Source organism: Pteronotus mesoamericanus, unplaced genomic scaffold (genome assembly GCF_021234165.1).
Source record: "Pteronotus mesoamericanus isolate MK-2021 breed Mesoamerican mustached bat unplaced genomic scaffold, CSHL_Meso_final contig_48, whole genome shotgun sequence".
NCBI lineage: Eukaryota > Metazoa > Chordata > Mammalia > Chiroptera > Mormoopidae > Pteronotus > Pteronotus mesoamericanus.
In genome coordinates, this window is record NW_026555180.1 from 2572746 (window position 1) to 2600323 (window position 27578).

Consider the following 27578-nt stretch of genomic DNA (forward strand, 5'->3'; position numbering starts at 1 on the left):
CCCTTTCATGCTTGATAAAATTCATCAATGCTCTTTTAATTATTTAAAAAAAGATAATCACTGTAAAGAATGTTCTAAAAAGAAACTATAAACTATTTATAAAGAGCAGGAGCCAGTATCTATGTCAGTGTATCTCTTGCCCATTAAATAAATTTCCAAAACACACACATTACTGTGTTCAAATGACGATTTCCTTGTTATTTCTCAAGTTTCTTATAATGAAAGATTTTCAACAATCAGAAGAAAAGAAAGGTATATGTGTAAGGGTAGGATGTAGATCTGGACAGGTAGCAGGAGACAGCCTGCTTTTGGCCTTGGTTGCACCCAAGGCCCTGCAGAGAAATATACTGATGAGTCATTCTGTAATTACAACCTCCTGGCTGGTCTCACAGGACACATGGGCAATACAGCTAGGGACACCTACTATATACAAGGGGCCCAAATTAACTTATACATGTAACAGTCTCCTGATGTGATCTTTATTCTGGCACATTAGTAAAAATAAAGCACTTACCAGAATTTTCAAAATACAAAACAACTGTGGCCCAGATTTTCACTCCTTTTAAGATGCTTAGGTACAATCCCCATCTGTCCACCAAATCTAACTGACCAAAAGCTGCTTTTGTAAGGTGGTGCTAAAGTGCCTCATTGACTTCCTTCCTTTAGTTTAGATCTCAGCAATGAATTTCTGCATAATCCATCAACATAAAGCATGGGAATTATAATTATAAAACATAAATTATAATTATAATTTACACTTATCCCAAACATCCCATAGCTCTTCAGGAGTCTGGGTATTTTTATATCAGGTATATATGATACAATAATATTTATACATACTATGATATATATCATATATTGTATATACATACTTAATTCTTATTTCTTTCTCTTCATGTGCATTAGAGTTCTCTCCATTTTCTTTCTGGAAGGTCCAATAAATCAGATCCTTTTCATTCAGCAAAGCAGAGCAGTTGAGCTGTACATCTTTTCCTAGGTAAAAGTGGACAACCAATGCACTGATTTTAGAAACTCAATTTCCCAATGGTTTAACTTAATATAATCAATATATGTTTAACTAATATATAATGTTAATGTAGTGCTACATTCCAGAAACAGAACAGATGTACTTTGTTTTAAATATTAAAATTTTTATAAAGCCAAGGAATTAGGTATCAATTATAGGCATCACCAAATTAGCTTCTCTTCAAATGTTTATGTTTAAATAAATTATTAAAATGCAGGTGGCCAATGGGCTTTCTTTTCAACATACAATTCAGTACATAGTGTCAAACCAATACTCCCACTGCAACTTCTAGAAAAACAAAATGGTAAGTCACAAAAATAAAATTAAGTTAGCAAGAATTAAAGACATGAAAGTTCAGGGAAAATAAAAAGAAACAGCTGAACTGAAATGCAGTCAGGATAAAGCTTTTCTGGGTGACATGAGATAGCCAGTCATTTTATTCATTGGAAAAATTTTACTTGGTTTGAACAACACAGAGCAAATCTCAAAAAGAAAAAAAGAGTAAAGGTTTTGAGAGCCACATGGGCTTGCAGGAATATTGCTAAGTACTTGGGCAGATAGAAGGCTGCTCAAAGTCTTAACAATTTTCTCCTACAGTTTCATGGTACTCAGGGTAGTAAGACCCATTAGAGGAAAAGACCTGCAATAAATACATTATGAAATTCTCCCACCAGCTATCGGAGATGAAGGAATATTGATTCTAGTAAATTGCATTCTGGCTACCACCTAGCCAGAATCAACCCCTCACACTATTTGCCTAACAGAAGAAAAGACAAACAGTCTTTTAAAAAAATAATAATAACTTCACCATTTTGGTTATTTTACATACACCAAGATTAGCAACAATTAAAAAATTAATAAATATGCAAAGACAAAAGTAGAAATAGTAATCAATAAAACATAGATAATAGAAGCAGACTCACAGATGATCTGGATGCTTGATTTAGCAGATAAAGAACTTGGAATAACTATTGTAAACAAGTTAAAGAAAATAGAAGAAAAGATGAACAAGTAGATGAAAAGATGAACATTTTCAAGAATAGTTGTTTGTTTAAATAGAATCAAATGAATATTTGCTAACTAAAAAATAAACATAAATTTAAGAACTTGATAGTTTTAACAGCAGATTGCGCATAAAGGAAGGCAGAATTTTTGAGCTTTAATTCAGGCCAAGACCAAAACTAAAGCACAAAGGGAAAAAAAATAAAAAAACAGAACAGAACATAAGAAATATGTAGAATATATGGATATTTAATCCATATAGTTGGAGATCCAGAAGAAGAGAGAAGAAGGGGACAGAAGAAATAGGCAGACATAATGGCAGAGAATTTCCCCAACATTGATTAAATACATCCACCGACAGACTCAAGAAGCTCAGTGGAACCCAAAGTAAAATAACTGAGAGAAAATTGTACCTAAACACATCAAAATTGAAGAGAAAGAAGTTTTGAAAGCAACCAGAATAAAAAGACACTAATGTAGCAACAACTACTAAAGGCTACTTTTTTAACAGAAACTATGGAAACCAGGGCATTATTGAAATTATTGAAAATAAATAGTCTTTAAAACTGGAAAATAAAGATATTTCCAGGCAAACAACCACTGAAAGAATTGCCAATAAAATTTCACTACAAGAAATAGCAAAGGAAATTTTTAAGACTCAAGAAAAATCATCACAGATGAAAGGAAGGAAATATATAACCAAATAATACAAGAAAGAACAAATATTAATATTTGTGTAAATATAAAAAATTTGGTTGAGTATAACAATAATAATGCCAATATCTTATAAGCTTTAAAGCATATGCAGGAGAGAAATATATAAAATAGTAGCACAAAGTAAGTTAAGAGGATGAATGAAACTGTTGTAAGATTTTGACGTTTGTGAAGTTATAAATGTACTAATAGGTTCAGCTGTCTTATTATAGTAACACAAGAATACATGTTATAATTTCAAGGAGTACTAATAAAGGATAAAAAAAGGAATAGCTAAAAAGAAAACAAAGCATATTATATAAGAAAATACTTTAGTAATCCAAAGGAAAAGGAAGAATAAAAGGAATAAATGAGATGCTGGAAAACAGGTAGCAAGATGAGAGGCTTCAAACAAGCTATATCAGTAATTCATCAAATGTCAATGAGCTAAACACTAATATAAAGACTGGATTTTGAAAAAAGGTTAAGATGGCTGCATACACAGACATGGCTCACCTCTTCACACAATCACATCAAAATTACAACTAAAATATAACTTAGAACCATCAGAAATCAAGTTGAATGGAAGTTTGACAACAACAGAATGAAAGAAACCATATCCATCCAGGCTGGTAGGAGATGCTGATAATGCGGATTGGCCTGGTCCCATACCCACATGTGGTGGATAAAAATTTGGGAGGGATATCTCAGGAGCAAGGAGTCCCAGCTCCACATCAGCACTCCCAGCCCAGATTCCAGTGCCAGGAAGATAAGTCCCCACAACTTCTGGCTGCAAAACCCAACAGGGACTGAATTGGTGGAAGAAACTTCTGGAGCCCCAAGCAGTTGCTCTTAAAGAACCCACACATGGACTCACCTACTCTGACTCCCTCCCTCTGAGCTCCAGCACTGTGGTAGCAGCTTGAAAGGAACCAGCATACTGAGGGAAACTGAAGTGTTTGGCATCAAGGTAAATAAAGTTCATTTTCCCTTTTATAAACCATCCCCCTACAGAGCCACTGAGTCACAGAGCTGGAAAGCTACTGCCATATCTGAGATTCTATCAACCTGGCTAAAACTATTTGACCTGCTTTGGAGATCCCCAGACACTCTGTCCCACCCAACTTATGGGACCACCAAAGCTGCTTTTCCATAGGAATGGTTGGTCTTGGCTCATGCTGCACTGTTGGGAAATGCCCCATCTGGTTTCAGGAACTGTAGCCCTGCCAACAGTCGAGAGGGCCCCAAGGCTGGAAATAATTAAGGAGGCCTAGGGAAAACATGCCACTGAGGAGACAAAACCTGTCGCCCTAGCAGAGGTGCAGCCCCTGCCTCACTCACATCACCCTGCTTGGCCCTGTGATGGTTGGTAGTCAATGACAGGTAAGATTCCTCAAGAGGAGGGATGACTGAAGCCAGACACAGCCAATATGGGCAGCAGGTCAAGGACTTGGGGAACATGGAGAAAGGGCAAAAAGGCCCACAGCCCTCGGCTCACCTTGGACATGGCCAAGGCCCTCATTCCATCTGAAAGAAGTCTCCTTGTCCCCCTTGGCAGCTCCCTCCCTGCTGCCTGGCTCAGGCTTGAAATAATTCTGGAGACTGTCCTAAACGGGATCTGGCAGTTCCCAGGGGAAATCAGGCTTAGAAGTAAATTCTTTAAAGCATGGTTTGTTTCTCCCTCAAAAGCTATAATAGCCAGCTCATGCTGGGAAGGAAATTTACATTATTCACCACCCTAACCTTAAACCCTTTGGTGCTCTCATGCTTATGCTCCATGTTTACTAGTCTCCTCTTGGACCCATGTAAATTGGTATGTTCCTGCCATTTGTTTTCTTCCAAACATCATCTATTCTCTGTAAACGTTAACATATTGATGTAATGAGATAAGCTGCACATTCCTGTTACCTAGCCCCCCTGATAACCCTTTCAATGAAAGCCTTTGGAAAAAAGGGACTCAGGGCCTTCTCCACGAAAGGCAAACAGAGAAGTGTTTGTGACAACTTGTGTTTATTCCCCCAAAACACAACCCTGAAAAGCTTAGGGGGGCTCTCTGCTAGAGATAGGTGGCTGGAAATGCAAAGATACATTTAAAGGGCCAATGCAAAAATTTGCAGTGGCAGCCGCCTTCCTTGATCCCTGGGTAGAGGCGACAGGAGAATAGGCAGGTGCCTGAGGAAAGATTGATGAGGAAAACTTCGTGAAGAGAGCAGAGGTGGTGGCCAGTGGAGACCCGGTCATAACTCACCTTCCACTCTGCAGCTACCACCTGACCCAGGCATAAGAGAATCAATTAACCTGCCTTTTGTATGCTCCGCGCACAGCTTGTGGGCATGTGGACTGAGTGCAGACTGGCTGGAAGAAATAGAGGATCACTGGCCAAAGGGGACATACAGCTGCATAGAGACCCTTGAGGAGAGACTGGAGATGGAGGGGTTGGGGAAAAAACTGGAGGATTATCTGAGATCCCCGGAGCAGAGTCCCTGCCGATTCTGTAGTCCCCATTTGCACAGGCAGGCCACACCCCCAAAGAGGCAGAAGTGGCGAGGGAGCCAGAAGGCTCTCAATTACAGTCCGCAGAAATAGTGGATCCCTAGCCGAAGGGGTCACAGAGAGGCCCAGAGACCCTTTGGGAGAGACTGGAGACAGGATTAACCGGAATGTCCAAGAGCTGACTTCTTCCCATTTCCTTAGTCTCCAGTTTGCGCGGGCAGGCCACACCCCCAAAGAGCCAAAAGCAGGGAAAGCACACAATAGAAAACCCTAAACTGACCAAAGCCGGAGCGGGGGCTTAGTGCCAGGCGAGTGCGAGGTCTGGCGAGTCCACAGGTCCCGGGGCAGGAGGAGCACGCTCAAACAACTGGAGTCAGAGTGCAGAGCGATCCACAGAAATAGTAGATCCCTGACCAAGGGGGTCACAGAGCTGCCCAAACCAGGAGTCAGACACAGACAGTAGATTCTTGGAAGGCTCAAACAAATGACCCAAGGTCAGATAGGGTCAACTGTCATCATCAGAGGCAGAGTCAGAAAGAAAAGTAAAGAAAAAATAAATAAATAAATAAAAAGACCAGCTTACTACCATAGAAGTTTAATCCACAAAGTCAGGAAATCTAGACGGATCAATTGAAGCCAAAGCAAAAATTAATTAATTAATTAACAAATTAATTAATTAATAGACTCCTACAAAAATGGGGAGAAAAAGAAGTTCCCCCCAAATGAGTGGAAAAGCTGAATCCCCACAGAGAGAGCTAAATGAAAGAGAAGCAAGGGAACTATCGGATACTGAATTCAAAACAATGGTTCTAAGGAAGCTCAATGAGCTCAGCCACCTCAAAGATAACTATGAGAAACTGCTGAGAAACTACCAGGATCTTACAGCAAAATATATCAACCTGGAAAAGGACATAGACACTATCAAGAAGACACAAGAGGATATGAAGAATACCATTTCTGAACTGAAGAACACAGTAGAAGGAATCCAAAGCAGGCGGATGAAGCCAAGGATCGAATCAGTGACATGGAGGATAAGGTAGAAAAAAGCTCCCAGAAAGAACAAGAAATGGAAAAAAGACTCCAAAAGAATGAAGAGGCATTTAGGGAAATGCAGGACAACCTGAAATGCAATAATATCCATATAATAGGGATACCAGAAGGAGAAGAGGAGGAGGAAGGGATAGAGAACCTCCTCGAAAAAGTAATGATGGAAAATTTTCCCAATTTGAGGAAAGAAAAGGTTTCATGGATCCAGGAGGCACAGAGGGCCCCACTCAAGAGGGGGTCCACTCCAAGACACATCATCATTAAAATGGCAACTATCAAAGACAAAGAGAATCCTCAAGGCAGCAAGGGAGAAAGAGAAAGTAACATACAAGGGGGCCCCCGGTAGGGCAGGAGCTGACTTCTCAACAGAAACACTACAACCCAGAAGGGAATGGCAACAAATATTCCAAGGAATGAAAAGCAAGGGCCTACAAGCAAAGCTGCTCTACCCAGCAAGGCTCTCAATTAAAATAGAAGGGGAAATAAGGAGTTTCCCAGACAAAAGAAGGCTAAAAGAATACATCTCTACCAAACCAGCAGTCCAAGATATGCTAAAGGGACTGGTTTAAGAAGATGAAGGAAAAGAGTGAGAAAGAGAAAAACACAGGTACAAAGAGAAAAAAGGAATAGGTTTCTATCAGTAATAACTCTCAATGTGAATGGTCTAAATACCCCAATCAAAAGACACAGGGTAGCTAAATGGATAAGAAAACATGACCCACACATAGGCTGCCTGCAAGAGACCCACCTCAGAGCAAAAGAGCTACACAGATTGAAAGTAAAGGGATGGAAAAAAATATTCCAAGGAAATGGGCAAGAGAAGAAAGCAGGGGTTGCAATACTTATATCAGAAAAAATAGATTTTAAAACAAAAGCCATAAAAAGAGACCCAGAGGGACACTTTAAAATACTGAACGGAAGAATCTATCAAGCAGACATAAACATTGTAAACTTATATGCACCCAGCACAGGGGCACTCAAGTATATAAGGAAAATCTTGGAAGACTTCAAGAAAGATATAGAGAGCAAACACGCTGATAGTAGGGGATTTTAACACCCCACTGTCAAAAGTGGACAGATCTTCCAAACAAATCATCAACAAGGATATTGTGGAGCTGAATGACACACTGAATCAAATAGACTTAACTGACATATATAGAACCTTACATTCCAAAGAAGCAAAATATACATACTTTTCAAATGCACATGGAAGTTTTTCAAAGATAGACCACAGGAGAAGACACAAAGCAAGCCTCAGCAAATTCAGGAAAACTGAAATAATATCAAACTTCTTCTCAGACCATAAGGGCTTGAAACTGGAAATCAACCTCAAAGAGAAAGTTCAAAAAACTGCAAACTCATGGAGACTGAACAGTAGACTATTAAACAATGAATGGGTCAATAATGAGATAAGAGAAGAAATCAAAAAAATTCTGGAAACAAATGAAAATGAACATACAACAGTCCAAAACATTGGGACACAGCAAAGGCAGTCCTGAGAGGAAAGTTCATAGCAATATAGGCTTACCTAAAAAGATAGAAATATTTCAAATAAAAAACCTAACACTACAACTTCAAGAACTGGAGAAACAACAACAAATAAATCCCAGAGCAAGTAGAAGGAAGGAAATAGTGAATATTAGAGCAGAACTGAACGACATAGAGACAAAAAGAACAATTCAGAGTATCAACCAATCCAGAAGCTGGTTCTTTGAAAAGATAAATAAAATTGTAAAGCCTTTAAGCAGACTCATCAAGAAAAGAAGGGAGAGGACCCAAATAAATAATATTGAAAACAAAAGAGGAGAAATAACAACTGATACCACAGAAATACAAAGGATTGTAAGAAATTACTAAGAACAATTATATGCCAAGAAATTTGAAAACCTTGATGAAATGGACACATTTTTAGAAAAGTATAATCTTCCAACACTGAAGGAGGAAGAAACAGAAAGCTTGGACAGACCGATAACAGCTGGGGAAATTGAAGCAGTAATCAAGAAACTCCCGGCACACAAAAGCCCAGGGCCGGATGGTTTCACAGGAAAATTTTACAAAACATTTAAGGAAGAGCTAACCCCTGTCCTTCTCAGACTATTCCAAAAAATCCAAGAGGAGGGAAGACTCCCAGACTCTTTCTATGAGGCCAGCATCACCCTGATCCCAAAACCAGATAAAGACCCTACAAAGAAAGAAAACTACAGGCCAATTTTGCTGATGAACATAGATGCTAAAATCCTCGAGAAAATCTGGGCAAACCGCATCCAGCAATACATTCAAAAGATTATCCACCACGATCAAGTGGGATTCATCCCAAGCATGCAGGGATGGTTCAATATACGCAAATCAGTAAACGTGATACATCACCTAAATAAAAGAAAAGACAAAAACCACATGATCATCTCGATAGACGCAGAAAAAGCATTCAATAAGGTATAGCACCCATTTATGATCAAAACACTCAGCAAAATGGGAATAAATGGGGCATTCCTCAACGTAATAAAGGCCATATATGAAAAACGTACAGCCAATATCATACTCAACGGGCAAAAACTAAAATCTTTCCCACTAAGATCGGGAACACAAGGATGTCTGCTTTCACCACTTCTTTTCAACATCATATTGGAAGTCCTAGCCACAGCAGTCAGACAAGAAAAAGAAATAGAAGGCATCCAAATAGGAAAGGAGGAAGTAAAACTATCATTGTTTGCCGATGACATGATAGTGTACATAGAATATCCTGTAGATTATACCAAAAAACTATTCAACCTAATAAGTGAATTTGGCAAAACAGCGGGATACAAAGTCAATATTCAGAAATCAAAGGCATTTTTGTACACCAGCAATGAAAGAGAAGGAGAAGAAATCAGAAATAAAATATCATTTGATATAGCAACAAGAAAAATAAAGTACCTATAAGTAAATTTAACCAAGGAGGTAAAAGACCTATATGCAGAAAATTATACACATTGAAGAAAGAAATTAAGGAAGACACAAATAAATGGAAGCATATACCGATCTCTTGGATTGGAGGAATTAATATCATCAAAATGTCCATACTACCCAAAGCAATTTATAGATTCAACGCAATCCCTATTTTGATACCAATGATGTATTTCACAGAAATAGAACAGACATTTCAAAAATTTATATGGAACCACAAACGACCCCGAATAGCCGCAGCAATTTTGAGAAAGAAAAACAAAGTAGGAGGGATCACAATACCGGACATCAAACTCTACTACAAAGCCACTATACTCAAAATAATCTGGTACTGGCACAAAAACAGACCATACACCAGTGGAACAGAATAGAAAGTCCAGAAATAAGCCCAGGTCTCTATGAGCATCTAATATTTGACAAAGTGGGCAGAAGCATAAAATGGAGCCATAATAGCTTCTTCAACAAATGGTGTTGGGAGAGCTGGATGGCTACATGCAAAAATATGAAATTGGATCATCAGCTGACACCATACACAAAAATAAACTCAAGATGGATAAAAGACTTAAATATAAGTCACAACATCATCAAATTCCTAGAGGATAACATTGGCAGGAAACTCTCAGATATCCCACGCAGCAATATTTTCACTGATATGTCTCCTAAAGCAAAGGATATAAAGGAAAGAATAAACAAATGGAACCTCATCAAAATGAGAAGCTTCTGCAAGGCTAAAGAAAACATCAGCAAAATGAAAAGGGAGCCAACCATATGGGAAAATATATTTGCTAATGATACATCAGATAGAGGTTTGATCTCCAAAATATATAAAGAACTCACTCGACTCCACTTAAGAAGACAAATGATCCAATCAAAAAATGGGCAAAGGACCTGGGCAGATACTTTTCCAAGGAAGAGGTACAGAGGGCACAGAGACATTTGAAAGGATGCTCAGCATCACTGGCAATCAGAGAAATGCAGATCAAAACCACAGTGAGATACCACCTCACACCGGTCAGAATGGCCATCATAAACAGATCAACAACAAACAGGTGCTGGAGAGGCTGTGGAGCAAAGGGAACACTAGTACACTGTTGGTGGGAATGCAGACTGGTGCAGCCATTGTGCAAAGCAGTGTGGAATTTCCTCAAAAAGCTGAAAATGGAACTACCTTTTGATCCAGTGCTTCCCCTGCTGGGACTATACCCTAAGAACACCAAAAAGCCAATACAAAAGAACCTATGCACCCCAATGTTCATAGCAGCACAATTTACAATAGCCAAGTGCTGGAAGCAACCTAAGTGTCCATCAGTAAATGAGTGGATCATAAATTTATGGTACATTTACACAATGGAATACTACACAACAGAAAGAAAAAAAGGACTACTAAACTTCGCGACAGCATGGATGGAACTGGAGAGCATTATGCTAAGTGAAATAAGCCAGGGGGCAAAAGACAAATACCATATGATCTCACCTATAAGCAGAACCTAACCAACAATACAAAGATGCAAGGAAAATAAGACACTGGAAGGAAAAGAAACCAACAGAGACAAGAGGGAAGGAAGGAGGTGTAGTCGGGGGAAAAGGATGGAAAGGGGAAAGTCAAGTAACATGTAGCAAGGACTCATGGACAAAACCAAAGGGGAAAGATTGAGGGAGGGAGAAGGGGGAGGGGGCAAGGGAATGTGGTGGGAGGAAGACAGAGACAAATGTATTTGAAACAATAAATTAATTAATTAAAATATGTACAAATAGATAGTTACAGAATAGTCATGAGAATGTAAATTACAGTATAGGAAATGGAGTAGCCAAAGAACTTAAACGCATGACCCATGAACATGAAAAATGGTAGGAAAATAGCCTGAGGGAGTTGGGGGTGCTGGGTGGAGGGGGGCGAAGGGAGAAAACCTGGGACAACCATAATAACACAATCAATGATATATAATTTTTTAAAAATTTAAACATGTAAAATAAATAAATAAAAAGATCCAAATAGGTGCAGTTTTATGCCAGACATATTTTATGTATAAAGATAATGTTAAAAGTAAAAGGATATATAAAAATAAAACATGTCAATCAATCCTAAACAAAAGAAAACCCCAGTGAGTCTATCTAATATCAGACAGAATAGGCAAGGAAGAAATATAACGATAGATAAAGAGAGGAATTTCATAATAATAAAGTGTCAGTTCAACAGTCATCAATTCATGTAGCCCATAAGATAACTTCAACATATATAAAGCAAAAATTGACAGAAATAAAGGATATACAGACAAATCAACCATCATAGTTTGAGGTATTAACATCTCTCTCAATAAAAGATAAAGAAAGCAAACAAAAGATTATTAAGGCTATAGATGATTTAACCAATATTTTTTATGAAATTCACTTAATCGATATTTATAGAATAATAAAACCAAAACTTGCAGAATGCACATTTCTTTCTAATGTACTTGGAGCATTCATCAAATACACTATATTCTGGTGCTTAAGCAAGTTACTACAAATTCCAAAAGATTGAAATGACACAGTGTATAATCTTGGACCATAATGGAACTAAACTGGATATCAATTACAGAAAATAACTTAAAAAACCCTCCAACTATTTGGACAGTAAGAAACACAAATAATCCATATATGAAAGAGGAAATCATAAGAGAAAATTTTTAAAATGTTTTGAATAAACAGTAACGAAAATTTGTTATACCAATACTTAATGGGAAACAAACAGCTACAGGAATGATAAGAAAATTTGGAGATAAAATGCACATACTGCAAGAGAAGATAACTGAATTTTATTCCTTAACTCTCCATGATGACAAGTGAAAAATGAGATGCAAATTAAGCCCAAAATGAGAAAATTAATAGACAAGTTTAGAAACCAATAAAAACAGAAAGCAGGAAACCCATAAATATAAATGGTAAAGTATCAAAGCTGCATTGAGCATATCTGTCATAAACAGCTAGGACCAGCTGTGGTCAAAAGGTGTGGGCTTTGGAAAAAATCAACAGACACTTGAATCCCACCTCTGCCACTGTCTAGAGATTTAATCTTAGAAAATTACTTAACATTTCTATGTTTCAGTCATTTAATTCATAACATGGAGATAATAACCCTCAGAGTTGCTGGATGATTTAATTCAATAATATATTTCAATCACCTAACACAAAACTTGGTTTGGCATATGTGAATTTAAAAAGAAATTTTTTATTGTTGTTCAATTAAAATTGTCCCCATTATTCCCCCCATTGCTCTCCACCTCCCTGTCTAACTCCCGCAGCCAAAAACAATCCCCATCCCATTGTCCCTCTCCACGGGTTCTTCGTACATGTTCCCCTTCTTTCCCTCATTATCCCCCTTCCCCCTCCCCTCTGGCAAATTTCTTTTCCATCCTTCCTTTTTGAAAGGAAATGCTGATTCATCAAGATCTCTCTATACAATTCCTGATTGATAGTCAATTTAGTCCATTGATTCAAAGTAAATTCATTAATCAAATATTCAAACCATATTCAAGTCTGAATAACTTCTCCAGAGTATTCTTACTGAGTTTTCATTTTAAAAAACTACTATAGAGACTATTAGAGAAAAGCCACAAACAGGGTGACTAAAACTCTAATCTACAAACCACAGGCAGTTCCAGATTGTTCATTTTAATCCATCTAAAAATGGCAACATTTGAACAATGACAGGCTTTTCTGCTTTGTAATGTTCTTCACTAAATATGGAAGGTGTTATGCATACGACACTGGTCAACAATGAATTAACCTTAGGAGGTCCCATTTCTCCCCATTCATAATTGAAGAATATATGTATGTCAAAATATACCTAATTCCACTTCAACATGATTAAGCTTTGGTCCAAGAAGAACTGGAATTATATTACTATGATCTAAAAGTGAAAAAAAGAAAAGTGTGTTAGTGTTAACTGAGCTTTGCTAAGATAAGTATTTGTTATGATATGTTTATTCCATGAAATGAAGATTCTAACAGTCATCACTTTATATTCATTTTAGTCATATTTGCACTACATAATGGATGCAGTGAATGTTGTTTGTTGTTTCACTTTCCATCAACTCCAAAGTTTACACTGTTAGAAAAAGTTCATTATATTTAATTTTCTCTCAATTTCAACCTCTGGCTTCTGCTCACCACAGCTAAAAGCCAGAGGAAGACGCTCATCCATGGAAACAACCAAACTTGCAGGACTTACAAGATGCAAAGTCACTGGGAAGTGCCTTTTTGTTATGCCTTATTCCCTCCATATGCCCTCCTCAACTATTGGGTGCAAGATCAAAACTCAGGTAGTGTAGGCTAGGCACTGACTCTCAGGTGCCAACCATCCCATCACAGGGCACCGAAAGGAGAGCCATTCAGTTGTGTGCCCTGGATGCCTCCCTTTAGTCCCAGCCCTGTTAGAGTGCACACAACTTCAGACTCAGCTCTTTTTTCCCTTCCTCAGTGACTTGACCCCCAACTAGAGGTACATAAATATTTTGAACCTTTGCTCCCATCTCATAATTCTTAGCAGGTAAATAATCCCCCAGAGCCCACCACTGAATGCTATAAAACAAGCTAAGGTGGCCAATCATTGCACAACACTGAGAGCTACTGTGGTCATATATTGACACTGCTACATATTCAAGTTAGTGTTACTCCTATTACCAGCACTAGAAACTTTTTCCATGACCTGGACTTCCCCTGCTAGTACATCTGGTGTTTGGAGGGCATTTACAACTAACGTCCAGAGCAGCATTCATGGGGCTTGCATGTGCTAAGCAAGCAGACTGCCTGATTGTGAGGAAGTAAAACATGACTCGGGGTGCTCATGCAGCACCCACAGCTAACTGTCTCAGAAGGTTCAGGGCTACTGAGTGAAGAGTGGAAAAGGGAGTGGAGCACTTTGTGGACAAGAGCAGGAGAATGAAACTAGGGCAGTGGAATCCCATCATGTCCTGGTTCCTCTGAGATTCAGACTCACTGGGCAAGTTTGAAATTCAGGTACGCAGGCAGGAAGAGCTAAAATGGTTCCAAAGAACTGACTCTCAGGTCTGAGAGCACTGAGGAATAGGAGCTAATCGAAGGACAAAATAGTTTTGTGTAATAGGGGAAATTGCTGCTGATTATCTTACTCTGGATCAATCTCTAAAACTTGAAATGTATCATTGAGAACCAAGAGTAGCACCAGGTTTATAAGACTGGTGTAAAGGGAAGGGTACAATCCTATTTAAGGTAACAGAAGGAAGAAAACAACCTCAGTGTATGCCCCTAAGTTATAGCAGAGAGACTGTCAGCAGTAGGAGGAGACACCACCAAATCAGCCAGAGAAGGAAATGAAGAAATGAAGATACCAGGAGAGAGACAAGAGAACTCTGATTCGAGGTAATTGTGCTCACCATGTGATAGCTGAGAGATCCACATCCATTGCCATAGGTCAACTTTAATAAAGACACAGCATAGAGTAGGTGGGAGCTCAGAGTCCCACTGTCCTCAGCATATGCTGTGACACCTCTTGACTATCAACTTCAGCTCCAAGGTCTACATTTTAGGATAATTATGGAAACTTCAACAAATCCAAAGGGAAATGGCCAGGGTGATTAAGAGTCTAGACTTCTTGTTGAATGAGGCACAATGGAAGGAAGTGTTGCTGACTGAGAAATTCACTCAACAGACATGTAATGAGCACTTACTACATATTAAGTGCTAGGCATAAGTATGAGAGTTGCAAAATGAGAAAGAGAGCTCAGTTCAATACTTTCTTTCCGAAAGCTTTGCAGTCTACTGACAGAGACAGACACATGGCCCAAATTCTGACAGCAATTAGAAACATGTACAAAAGCTATGGGAACACAGAGAAGGAGACACATTCGAGCTGCATTCTGAAAGACACAGTTGGTATCCTCCAAGAAGACAAAATAAGTAAGATGGGTAGTTAAGGCAGAAAAATAGCATGTACAGTGGGGGGTGGGGAAATGAGGCAACAGGACACTGCAATAACAGTCGAGCTCTCCCTGTCTCTGGCACCACTCTCAATTCTATGTACACATTCACTCACTCAGTCCTCAGCCTGAGGAGGGAGGAACCTGCACTGTTCCGTTTTACTACAAGATATCTTAGGCACAGATAATCATTTAATTCAACCAAACTCACAAGATCACAGGATTGTTATGAGGATTATATGAGATGATTCAATTAAAGTATTTGGTACAGTTTCTGGACTATAGCAAGTGCTCTTTGATAAAGAATATTTTATTCCTTCCAGGGAGAAATAAGAAAGGGGCTGATAGACGAAAAGCAAAGATGGATAGGATGAGGGTGTTGGCAGTACAAGTGTCAAGAGACCAGAGTTTTACATCAGATTAATATGTGTGTGTGTGTGTATGTGTATATTTGAAAATAAAACTGAAGAATTCAGGAAATATATATAGGTATTTACAATATCCAAGTGCTGAAAGCAACCTATGTGCCCATTACTATGTGCCCAGTAAATGAGTGGATCAAAAATCTAGGGTACATTTACACAATGGAATACTACACAGCAGAAAGAAAGAAAGAACTACTGCCCTTCATGACAGCATGGATAGAACTGGAGAGTATTATGTTAAGCGAAATAAGCCAGGAGGTTTATTTGCTTAGACAAATACCATATGATCTCACCTATAAGTAGAACCTAATGAACAAAACAAACAAGCAAGGAAAATATAAACAGCAACACTGAAAGAAAAAACAAACTGATAATAACGAGACGGAAGGAGGGAGGAGGATAATGGGGAAAAGCAGAGGAAGGGTCAAATCAAGGAACATGTATAAAGGACCCATGGACAAAGCCAAAGTGGGGAAGGATTGAGGGTGTGAGTTGGGGGTAGGTGGGGAATGGGAAAGTGGTGGCAGGAAAATGGAGACAAATGTATTTGAACAATAAAAAAATAAAAAATAATTTTTTAAAAAACCCTAAAAAATCAAGATATTTGAGTTTCAGAATTTAGTTATGGGATCTCCAAATTATGGGCTGTGGCAGGCAGAATAATGCACTGCCCCCCCAAAAAATTTGTTCACATGCTAATCCCCAGATCTTGTGAATATTATACCTCACATGGCAAAAGTGACTTTGCAATATGACTAAATTAAGGATTTTTGAATGAGGGATGTATCCTGGATTATCCAGGTGCGCCCAATGTAATTACACCAGTCCTCATAAGAGAGAAAAAGATGGGGGTCAGTGTCAGAAAAGGAAACGTGATTGTTGGAAGCAAAGGTAAGAGAGAAATCTGAAGATGCTACACTGTTGGCTTTGAAGATGGAAAAGTGGTAGAAGCTAAGGAATGCAGATAGTCTCTAGAAGCTGGAAAAGGCAAGGAATCCTGCTTTACTCTAAAATCTCCAGAAGGAATGCAATCCTGCTGAAACCTCAGTTTTAACCCAGTGAACTCATTTTCAGATTTCTGACCCTCAGAACCATTAGATAATAAATTTGTGTTGTTTAAAGACAGTAAGTTTTTGGTAATTTATCCATTAGAAATATATGGAGTATAGCTATGTAAGTAGATGGATAAAATGAAGAGGAAAAATGATGCCAAAGCAAAGTAGCTCTAGTAACTGTGAGCCCGCTATTTTGTTGAATGAGCCATCACAGCAGTTTTACAAGATGGTGGGAAAGATTGTTTAGAATAAATAAGCCACCTATCTTCAAACACTTGAAGGAGATGTCATTTTAAGAGGAGACCAGACAATCTGTGGAGTTACTAAAGAGAAGCTTCATGAAGGCATAGTGGACTCAAGGGGAAAAATGACTCCTAACAATCAAATATTAAAATCTGCACCTCAGTGATTTGGTAATTTCCATGGTAGTTCACAAAAAGTGACTGCATGATCAAGTACTGCCATATGAAGGAAACCTTCATTGGGTGAGGTTTAACTAAATTACCTCTAAAATCCAGGCTTCAGTTTTTTCATTATGTATAGTCTGGGTTCATGATAAACCAGATTAAGAGCTGTCATCCCAAAATGGACAGGCCCTTTCCACTACCACACCTGTGCCTGTTACATTCTCTTTTCAGAGCGCCCTCTCCCAGCATGTCCTCCTGCCATCCACCCTGGTCAGTCTCTAAGACTCAGCTCAAACAGAGCCTCCTACATCTGTTCTCACTTTGGCCTCCCTCACAGATGACTCCAGGTTCATAAACACAGGTTTGAAGTGTACGGGCCCACTTATATGCAGATTTTTTTCAATAACTGCTGTAAATGTATTTCTTCTTCTTTATGACTTTTTAAATAACATTCTTCTCTACCATACTTCACTGTAAGAATAGAGAACAATGTATATAACATACAAAATATGTGTTATGAGTAAGGCTTCTCATAAAGAGCTAGCTATTAATAGCTATTAAGTTTGGGGAAAACCAAAAACTATACCCAGATTTTTGACCATATGAGAGTGGGGGGAAGGGATTGGCATCCCTAAACCCTGTGTGGTTCAAGGGTCAACTGTACTATGGTAGCTCTATGTAGCTTATCACCTATCCTAACTATAATCAAATTCCTTGAGAAGAGTATATTACTCACTTCATTTCATATTTCCCTACTTCCTTTCCCAATGCTTAGTAGTTTATTATATATAGACATCTTCAATAAATATTTGTTGAATGAAAGCATATGTTTAATAACAAAAGTCCTCACAGTTTATTCAAACACCAAATAAGAGAGCTGATTCATGCGCGTTTACTGTTATGAACTTTTAATTACTGCCTCCCCAAAATCTTTAAGCATAATGAATAACACCAAAATGGTTTTGACCCTTATATTTGAACTAGTAACATGGTCCCAACTCCAACTAAGTTGTCTCTGGCTTCCTGTACTACTTTAGAAGAAAGAAAATATTCTATTTTACTAAGATACACTTGTTCCCTCCCAATTCTAAAATTTCTCTTACCTCCAACTATTGTTATATTGAAGGTGCTGGTGACATTAAATAATTTTCCATTATGATAAAGGAAAAACATGCAGGTGTAATATCCTTGATCATTGAGCTCTGCATTCTTCCGAAAAGATGGGTTTTTATTCTTCTCTATCTTTTCACAGTTCTGTTTTTTAAAAAGCAAGTTAAAATATTTTAAGTAAAGGCAGTATCATATTATAATAATTCAAATTTTAAAGTAAAAGATCTTTAGAGAATATGGGAAACTAAATGAGAACTAGCAATTTCTGAGTGAAATAACAGTGATTTGGCACTGCCTTTACTGGAACAACAAAATACAGTCCCATTACTGTTATTATGTCTATCATTATTAATATTACATGGTGGGAAGTGAAGTATAGGAGATGCTATAGCTGCTTTCATCATTTCCTTTTAAACTCTCTTTTACAGGGAGCGAAGGAGGAGAAAAGGGAGAGAAAGAGGAAAGGAGAGAGAAAAGAAAGGGGAGAGGGAGACAGAGAGATGAAGGGAAAGAGTGAAAGAAGGAGAAAGAGAGAGAGAAAGAGAAAAACATACTACAAAAAAAATTCCTCCTTGCATCAAAATTTTCTACACAATTCTATTTCATAACACTTTCAGTCTAATGCTGTCCTGGGGGTGGGTAGTGGGTATGGGAGCAGAGTTATTCACAGAACTGAGTACTTAGCAGAATACCCACACATTTGATGTGTTCCATCAAAAGACAGTGGATTGATTAGAAATGTATCAAGAATACTCAAATCTATAGACACATAAATATCTCTCTCACAAATGTCCACCTATGTCACAGGGATTGATAAAAACAGAAAGCCACTTCCTTCGATCCAACCATCAGTCCACCCACAGATAGGTTATGAAACAATCTAAGAACCAGATGGGGAAAATGGGAACTAAACTACTAATCCTGACTAGGTGCCATTGTTCCTGCAATTACTGAATGAGAAGAGCCTACTGCCCACAGAATATCCTCTCAAAGCGGCCGCAGCTGGTGGCAACTGGAGCCAGGTCCGGAGGGTGTTTAGAAGTGGCTTGTGAAGCACCCACATGTGTACCTCACATCAGTAAATTGTTTCTGTATACCCCAAATTTTTATAAACCCAAACTGATTTTTTCCAAGCTGTTAAAATATTAAAGACTCTTCTCTTTTTTCCAATCAATCACTTACTGATTTAGCTTCCTTGCTCCCCTCCCCTCATGTAGGTCATGATCTGTAAACAGACTATAAATACTTAACCTTGAGGTCAACTCTCTAGCTAAAAACATCCTCTATGCATTTATTCTCTAACTTAAAATATCTGCATGTTGGTATTAGTTAAAATCCAGTACAATGACCTCAAATTTACATGTACTGTTAAACATTTGCACCTTTGACAGGATATGGAGTTAAGTCAACAGGTGCTTATTCAGTCATTTAGAAAACATTTTGCATAAGATCTGTCCTTGAAAAATCACATGTAAACAGTGTTCAAGCAAAAGGAACAGTTTCAACTTTTCCAAGGTCTTCTATTCAGACCACCCTCTCTCATAGCTCTTCAAAGTTTCCATGACTAAGTCATATTTTTTAGGTTTGTTCTTTTATAGAACGAATGTAATTTGTGTTGTGTGTGTGCATGCATATTATTTATATGTTTGTGTATATTATATTTGTATACATTTAAGTATATAAATGCATGTGTATATACAACACACACGTGAGTATATATGTGCATGTAATATACATATGTGTACAAATGCATGTGTATATGTGATATACATGTGAGTATATAAATGCATGTGCATATATAGTATACATGTGAGTATATGCATATGTATATGTAATATACATGTGAGTGTATATATAATATACATGCGAGTGTATAAATGCATATGTATATATAATATACATTTGAGTGTATAAATGTATGTGTTTATGTAATATACACGTCAATGTGTATATATTGTATCTGTATATACAATCTCTATAGTATTGTCTAAAAGCGCTCTTACAACTCAACAAGTAGAAGGTACATCAACTGAAGAAAATAGGCAAAGAAAGTAGACAATCCACAAAAAAAGTAAAACTATGATGCAACAAATATACAAAAATTAATTTATTATTAAGAAAAGAAATATAGGGAAAACACATTAAGGTTTACAGAAGTTTTGCATGATCTAGAGTATTTCTTTCAGTTTGGTGGCTGCATAAGGAAAGAGGATTTTAAACTGGCCTCGTTCCCTGGAGAGGAGTTTGATAATGTGCATCAAAAGCCATAAGCATGCTCATAGCCTTTGATCCAATAATTCTACTTTTAGGGATTTGGTTAGAGGATAAAATCATATATACCCACTAAGGGTTATAGGAATAATATTTATTTTAGCCTTACAAATAATAGTCAAAAGTAGAAACTAACAAATGTTTAATAACAGGGGATTAGTCAGATATAATATATACACAATGGAATCCTATGGTTGAAAGAATGTTTAAATGTGTGAAGGAATGATCACAATATAATTTTTAGTGAAGAAAGGAAAAATATAAGCCATTAAATAATACCACTTTTTAAAAGTAGCTGTTTATGAAGAAGAAAAAGAACACAGTCTCTGGCTGGTGAGATTATAAGTGATTTCTATTTTCATTAATCATTTTTCTATCTTCCAATTTTATAAAGCAATGTAATCAGAAAATATGTATATAATAGAATTAAAAATTTTAAATATATGTGGCAGAAGAAAATGAAAATCTTTAGTATTCCTAAAAATGATTTATTAAAAAAGAAGAAAAATGAAGGAAGGACAAGAGAGAGGAAGCCATTATCATTTATGAAATATTAATATCAGGCAAGAATTGTGTTCCATTCCTTGTGTGTAGGGACTCATTACAGCAACTCTAGAGGGCACCTAACTCAGAGAGGGCCACTGTGTGAGGTCACACAGCTTATATGATATGAGAACAAAAAAGTTCCATAGCCACCAGACCCTCTTGAAATTTTGTCTTTTCTACCAAGTCTTAAGTTAAAATATTTTAAAAGCATTACCTTATATAATGACGTTCTGTTAACTAGCTTTTTATAGTAACTACGTTCATCACAGGGTATTTGCAAAGCTTTTTTAACTTCCACAGTTATACTAATTACTTGTTTTTCAGCAAAACATCTGTGTTTACTTCTTCTGATGACATTTAATCTCCATTCATGAGTATCATTTCTATGAAATAAAGGTTTAAAGATATTAAACACTGTAACATTTCTCTGACTTGGGCCTCACTGTACTGGAAAAAGATACATTTCTAGTCTCTCTATCAAGTTGTTTATAAAGAAGGAGGTGCATGCATATTCCAATATTATCAGGCCACATTTCTTTCTACTTCTGCTGTCCTGAGTCCTAACACTCAACAAATTCTAACAGGAGGAATGTCTCCACATCCAAGACACTGCCCCAGAATCCTGAAAAAGGCAGCATGCAGTGCGCTAGGAAGATCTCAAAGGCTTGTGTGAAGCTGAGGCAAACGGATCCAAAGTTGTCACCATCCACACCCCTGTCAGGACCAGTCATCCTAGTTGCAAGAATCACACCTGACAACAAATAGAAGGGATTTAAGAAACTCTAGCCCACTCTTTTGAGGCCCCTTACTGAGCCAATGTTGCTGCTTGTCAGCCTAGGACCTGGTAAGACTTCACAGGTGCTTTTTTCTTCACTTTTACTTCTTTACCTCTTCATCAAAAACTCTCCTGCATCCACTTCCTTCTTAGTGGATTTCCTCCTTAAAATTTGATCTGACAAAGTGATTTTCCCTGCAGGATTGGCATGTTAGTCTTCAGAGGTATTTGATCATTTGCAATAGAATCCTGAAAAATTAAAGCACTAGATTCTAAGGAGACAATTACAGGAGTACAGTCTGGTCATTGATGAATCCCACATGAAACCACAAAGCATACCTCACCTAAATTGGCACACATGCACACATACACACTCAGGATACTCTTCACCAGTTGCACTCTATTTTAAAAAGTCTCTACCTTCAAGATTCCCAGGTGTCCAAAACAACCTGCTCCCATGCAGACTGCCTTTTTTCCCCCAAAACCACTGTCAGGGCTGCTCTTTCCATCATCCCTTTTGTCTCACCTTATTTATCAACCTCCAATACCCTTCGGAGTTTATCACCTTAGCCACTGTGAGCCACCTTGGTTTTCCTCTCCTCTCCCAGCCACTTCCTTATCCCTGCACACATCTGTGATAACCAACTTCTATCTTATGATTCCACTTTTTTCCTAGTGCAGGCTGCATTCTTTACCTCCTATACTAGAAACAGTTGATGCCCTTTACCCCTGTCTGTCTGCAAGAAACATTGGTAGATGACCAGCTCTTCCCCTCAGTTTGCTTTTTCTGCTCTGTTCAGAATACTTTGGTCATTTAAGTCATGCCTTTATTCAATCAAGATTAGGATGAAGTTCTTTTTCTGTACCCCAAAACAAATATTCACTCAACTTTACTGTGAAAAGACTTGGTTTTGCCCCATTTCTGGAATCATTTCTCCTAAAAGTTCATTTAAATACATTGGTTTAAAAAAAAAAAGAGTTCTTGATTTTCTTTCTGACCCCTGAGGGTTCCTATACATAAAAACAAACCAAAATGACCTCATTCAGTAAAACCACAGGAGTGATATTAAGGTTTCACTGTGATATCTCACTCTACTTTCAACAGTACTGTTGATAATGATCAGAACTCACTTCAGAGGTGCTCATGAAAAAAATCTACTGAATTTAGCATCATAACCACTCTCCTTGTCCTGAGCTGTTTTCTACAGGTTGGTCTCAAGTCTCTATAAAATACACACATACATAGATACATAAGTATATATAACATCACAAAAGTACCAGATAAGCCCTGTCATCTATGTTCTTACAGTCTATCACATAGAAAATTCCTTCTCCCAGTTACTCTTTTGTCATCTCATTAGATAAAGTATAAAAAGAACCAAGTTCAGTAATAATCATTGACACATTTAGCTGGTTGTTCTCATTTCACAGAACTATGACTCTGATTCTGAGCATCCTGGCAGTCTCAGGTTGTCATGAGAAGACTGCGCAAAGAATCTGTGTTTCCCTCCTTCACTGGCTCTGGTTATAGCTTTGTTATTGGCTCCCACACACACAAATCCTTCACTAGCACTGCCACCTCGCTCTCAACAAACACTTGATAGCTAGACTAGGATGTGTCTACACCAGTTCCAACCCCACTGCCCAGCCTGAGGACACCACCCAGGAAGTTAACATGACCCCCATTTCATTACATGTTCACAACACCATTTGTTTCACCAGCAGCTCTAGATAACAGGAACAGCTGAATTTTAACATGAATTTCATTCAATCTTCACTTATCTTCGGCAAGAATCTCTTAAAAAGAAATCATTTTAAGGTAATCTCCTTTCATTATTTTCATTTCATTAAGCTCACTAACAACATAAACATAGGGGCAACATTTAATATAATTTTTCAATACTGAAGCATTTATTTCATGTTGTAGGAAGAGTAAAGGAGATAAAATTTATAGGTTCTCTCACCTTTCAGATCACTGTATACATGATTTGAAATATACTAACAAAAAGAAAAAGTACATTTACCCCATTTGGAAAAGGTAAGATCCACTGTCATCCAACTCAACTGGCCAAAACTCCAAAACATAATCATGCAAAGTAATTCTGGGTGAACTGCTTGAGCTTAGCTCAACACGTCCATGTGATTCATTGCTTTTGTACCATTTCATGGTGGTTGGTTCATTCTCATGCTCAGGTGAAGATAAGCAATATTTCAAATAGAAAGGTTCCCCTTCAACAGCAGTAATATGAGGACGTAGAGTACAGGTTTCTTAAAAGATTAGAAAAATAAAAGAAAAAAATCAAACACAGTGTGACAGGTAATTTTCCAACACTACAGCACTTTCAGAAAATAAATGAGAATAAAGCTTCCAATAGCTTCTCCTTAACTCTTAATCTACCATAGTTAGAAGAGAGATAAATATAATGTAATCTTTTAAAATAAAATGTTACACATGGCAACCTCCTTATAAGGGAAGCTGCAAAAGTCACAGTGTTGCCATGCCTTTCCAAAAACATCCCTAGCAGAGAAGTCTCCATGGAAAAGAAAACAAGAAACCTAAAGATTTCAGAGTTTTTCATTTGCATCCTCAGAAGTCTTACCTATCTTTCACTCAGTCTACCTAGTCACCCATTCTCCAGGTAGGTGTGGAGGTGATTAAAGATGTTTCTGCGTAGCTTAGAATGCATGCAAATTCATTATCTCTCTAGTCTATCATGTGGCTAATCAAGAATTGATTCATATCACTCCAAACCTGGGTATCAGTCACTCCCCCTCTTTGAGTTCACATTTCTCTCTCTCTCTCTCTCTCTCTCTCTCTCTCTCTCTCTCTCTCTCTCTCAACTAACCCAGTAATTCTGGACTTGAGAATTTATTGGATCCCTTCAGTTACACAGGGTCACCATTCCCCTCCTTTTGTATTTCTGATAGTTCAAAGTCAGCATAAACACATGGACCTTTCCTATATTCTGTCCTTGGGTGGCTCTAGGATGCCTTTTAACCTCATTTTGAGAATGATAATCCTTAAACTGAGTAGAGCATTTCCCTCAGAATATGGGGAAAAAATACCTTTTCTATAGTTAGGGTTTATTTCGGAAAAAAACAGTCAAGTTTTAGCTCAATGTTGTTAACCACAATGTAAAGAGGAAGTGGCTCAAATGGTAGAAGCATTCTTTCTAAAACATGGATGTTAAAGCTATTATACTCAAAGCACAGGAGGATGAACCTTGTGTGTGGTGCTTGTTATAGAATTTCTATTTTACATTTCAGTACTTCAATATAGAAAGTGTAGTATACGTGTAAATGTGGGTGTTAGTTTAACTGACACCCAAAAGGATGGCAAACTATTTACAGTTTAATTTTTTCTGTTTTAGAGATACATATGTGTATATAAAAAAATAAACATCATAGAATACATTCTCTGGATTCTTTCATATATCATTATGTCTATGATAGGCATCAATGTGGCTGGGTGCAGCAATGATTTGTTCTTTTTTTCATAGTTATATACTGTAGTATTCAGTTGTGTTGGCATTTGACTATTTACCCATTCTATTGATGCTGAACATTTGGGTTATTTCCAGAGTTTGGCCCATCTTTAAAAAGCTTCTATAAACATCTGTCCTATGTTTTTGATAGACATATATGTGACTAGTTTCTCTTTGGAGGTAGTTATCATTTGAAGAAACTTAACCAGGAATACATACTCTCCAGGGGAGGATGATTGTCAGTTGAATATTCCTGTTCCCCAGGCAGCTAATGGCTGCAGATATCAACTCAGGTTTAACAGTACAGCCTGTGTTGACTAAAAAGTGGTTTTTACTGGAGAAATAAGTTGAGTTCAAGGTATATGGAATCTATAGAAAAGACATTTTCACAAATTGTCTTGAGTTTGGACATAATGGGATGTTGTCATCTAGCTTTAACTCAGTTAAATGAATCCTACATGTAGGATATTGTCATGACTTCCTAGAGCAGCAGTCACCAACTTTTTTGACACAAGGGACAGGTTTCATGAAAGACAATTTTTCCACAGACCTGAGATGTAGAAATGATTTCAGGATTATTCAAGCATATTACATTCAAGCTCAACTCCTGCTGTGCAGCCCAGTTCCTAACAGGCCAGGCCAGTACTGGTCTATGGCCCAGAGGCTGGGGACCCCAGTCCTAGAATAAACCCTCCACAGAAGGTGCTCTTCAAACAACTAAAGAACAGAGAGGTAGGACCTTAGCAACCTAATGAAATAGATTGCGTGGCTATTTCTGAGCCTGAAACATGTTTTTATTGTAACCTTGGAGCAAGGTTATTAGTGTATGTCTACAGAGTGGAAGACCCATGATGCACACTGTCCTTCACCTTGCTTTTGCGCTCAGCAGTTTCTGACAGATCATTCCATATCAAGAAGTGAGGATCTACCTCCTTCCTTTAATAACTAGGTAGTATTGCATTGTGTGCATCTCAACAATACACAGACCCATTTAAGTAAATATATCCCCAAATAGAACCTGTATTAATATTTGAAAATATCAGTAACTTCACTCCACCCTTTCTTCAACAGCCATTGTCAAAGTAGAGGATATGGATTCATGTGTTTCCGTCTCCTTGATAATAGATCGAGGAAAATAAATAATTGTGCTCCTACTTTCTCTTCAAAATCCAGAAAAACACCTTACTAATCCACCATTGAACTCTTCTCTACAGAATAGTTTGATAATGGATTCTTCTCCAAAGAATCCTTAAGAGGCCTCAGAATATTTCTCAATAAAAGTCATCAAGCAGTCACTGCTAAAAAATTAAAATTGGTATTCGACACTTGCTATAAAACCTTTTTGTCTTCCATAGCCAAAGAAGTATTTCTCATATATAGTTGCTCTAACTCTAACATTTTCCTTAAGATCTATAAGGTATTCCCACTTACATCCTGCCCTGCATTCCCTAAACTATGAAATGAATCTTTGTCTTCATTTTGGGAAGGAGATAACTTGTGTAAAATTTTCTAAAAGTCACTAATAAAGACAGCTGTGACCTATTTGGTTTTAAACAACATAAAGCAGACTTTCATCTCAGACAAATGTAATTTATTTCAGGATGTAAATTTTTATATCCTGCTTTCTCTACATAAATTCAGAGTGCCAAATCTTTTCCTTTTCAGTAAACCCATATGATTCTTTATTTAATCCCATTCCTATTAACTTTTTTCTCTTTGTCAGACACCAAAAATTTGGCAACCTTCTAATTTAAATTCACTAATTTCAATGAATTCAGCTTCTTCAATAGCCACCTCCACATAAAAAAAAAGCAAAACCTTGATATTTCCTCTAGATTACCAATGACATATGTTTGTGAATAACTATTACTTACCCAAGGTGCTTGTAAACATAAGTACCAAAAGTGTCAGGAATAGTTGTCCACAATGCATGTTTAGGATTCTAAAAGCTTTTCTGGAAAACAGAATAAGACAGGGTCAGCTAATACTTTCAAATAAAAGCATACTTGTCTTATGAAGATTTTTTAAAAAATCTTCTGGCACACAGAATTTTTAGAAATGGCACATGTCTCTTAATGTAGTCACCAATTCTTCTTGAAACTTTCAGCCAAGTACAATCAATAAAATTTCTAGGTAATGAATTTCAGCATCAAGAAGAAATCCCTAGCAATGCAATTTTCTGATACGAGAGGGCTGGGTGTATTTTAGGCCTGGTCTACTAAATCTTGTCTCCAAGAATAAAGTTGAAGACAACAGTATTTGTGGAAAATCTGCTATTCTATGAATAGATAGTCTGTAATACAGCGATATGTTTGACAGTTCTGCTCCTGTGTGTGTGGGGCAGGGGGAGGGAGAGAGAGACC

General features: G+C 37.5%; 1 protein-coding gene across 4 annotated transcripts in view; it reads right to left on the reverse strand.

Moving 5' to 3' along the window:
* IL18R1 (interleukin 18 receptor 1) overlaps positions 1 to 27153 on the reverse strand; it is a 41175-nt gene extending 14022 nt beyond the window's left edge. For 2 of the 4 annotated variants that reach the window (XM_054577961.1, XM_054577959.1), the window contains exons 1-6: positions 27090 to 27147; positions 23755 to 23998; positions 21170 to 21338; positions 18132 to 18282; positions 13032 to 13094; positions 873 to 993 (exon numbers count right to left, since the gene is read on the reverse strand). In XM_054577961.1, the coding sequence (XP_054433936.1) occupies positions 873 to 993; positions 13032 to 13094; positions 18132 to 18282; positions 21170 to 21338; positions 23755 to 23998; positions 27090 to 27147 (806 nt within the window). Of the gene's footprint in view, positions 1 to 872; positions 994 to 13031; positions 13095 to 18131; positions 18283 to 21169; positions 21339 to 23754; positions 23999 to 26957; positions 26961 to 27089 lie in introns of all 4 variants that reach the window. The other 2 variants (XM_054577960.1, XM_054577962.1) reach the window with 2 other exon arrangements.
* Between the last annotated feature and the right edge of the window lie 425 nt (positions 27154 to 27578).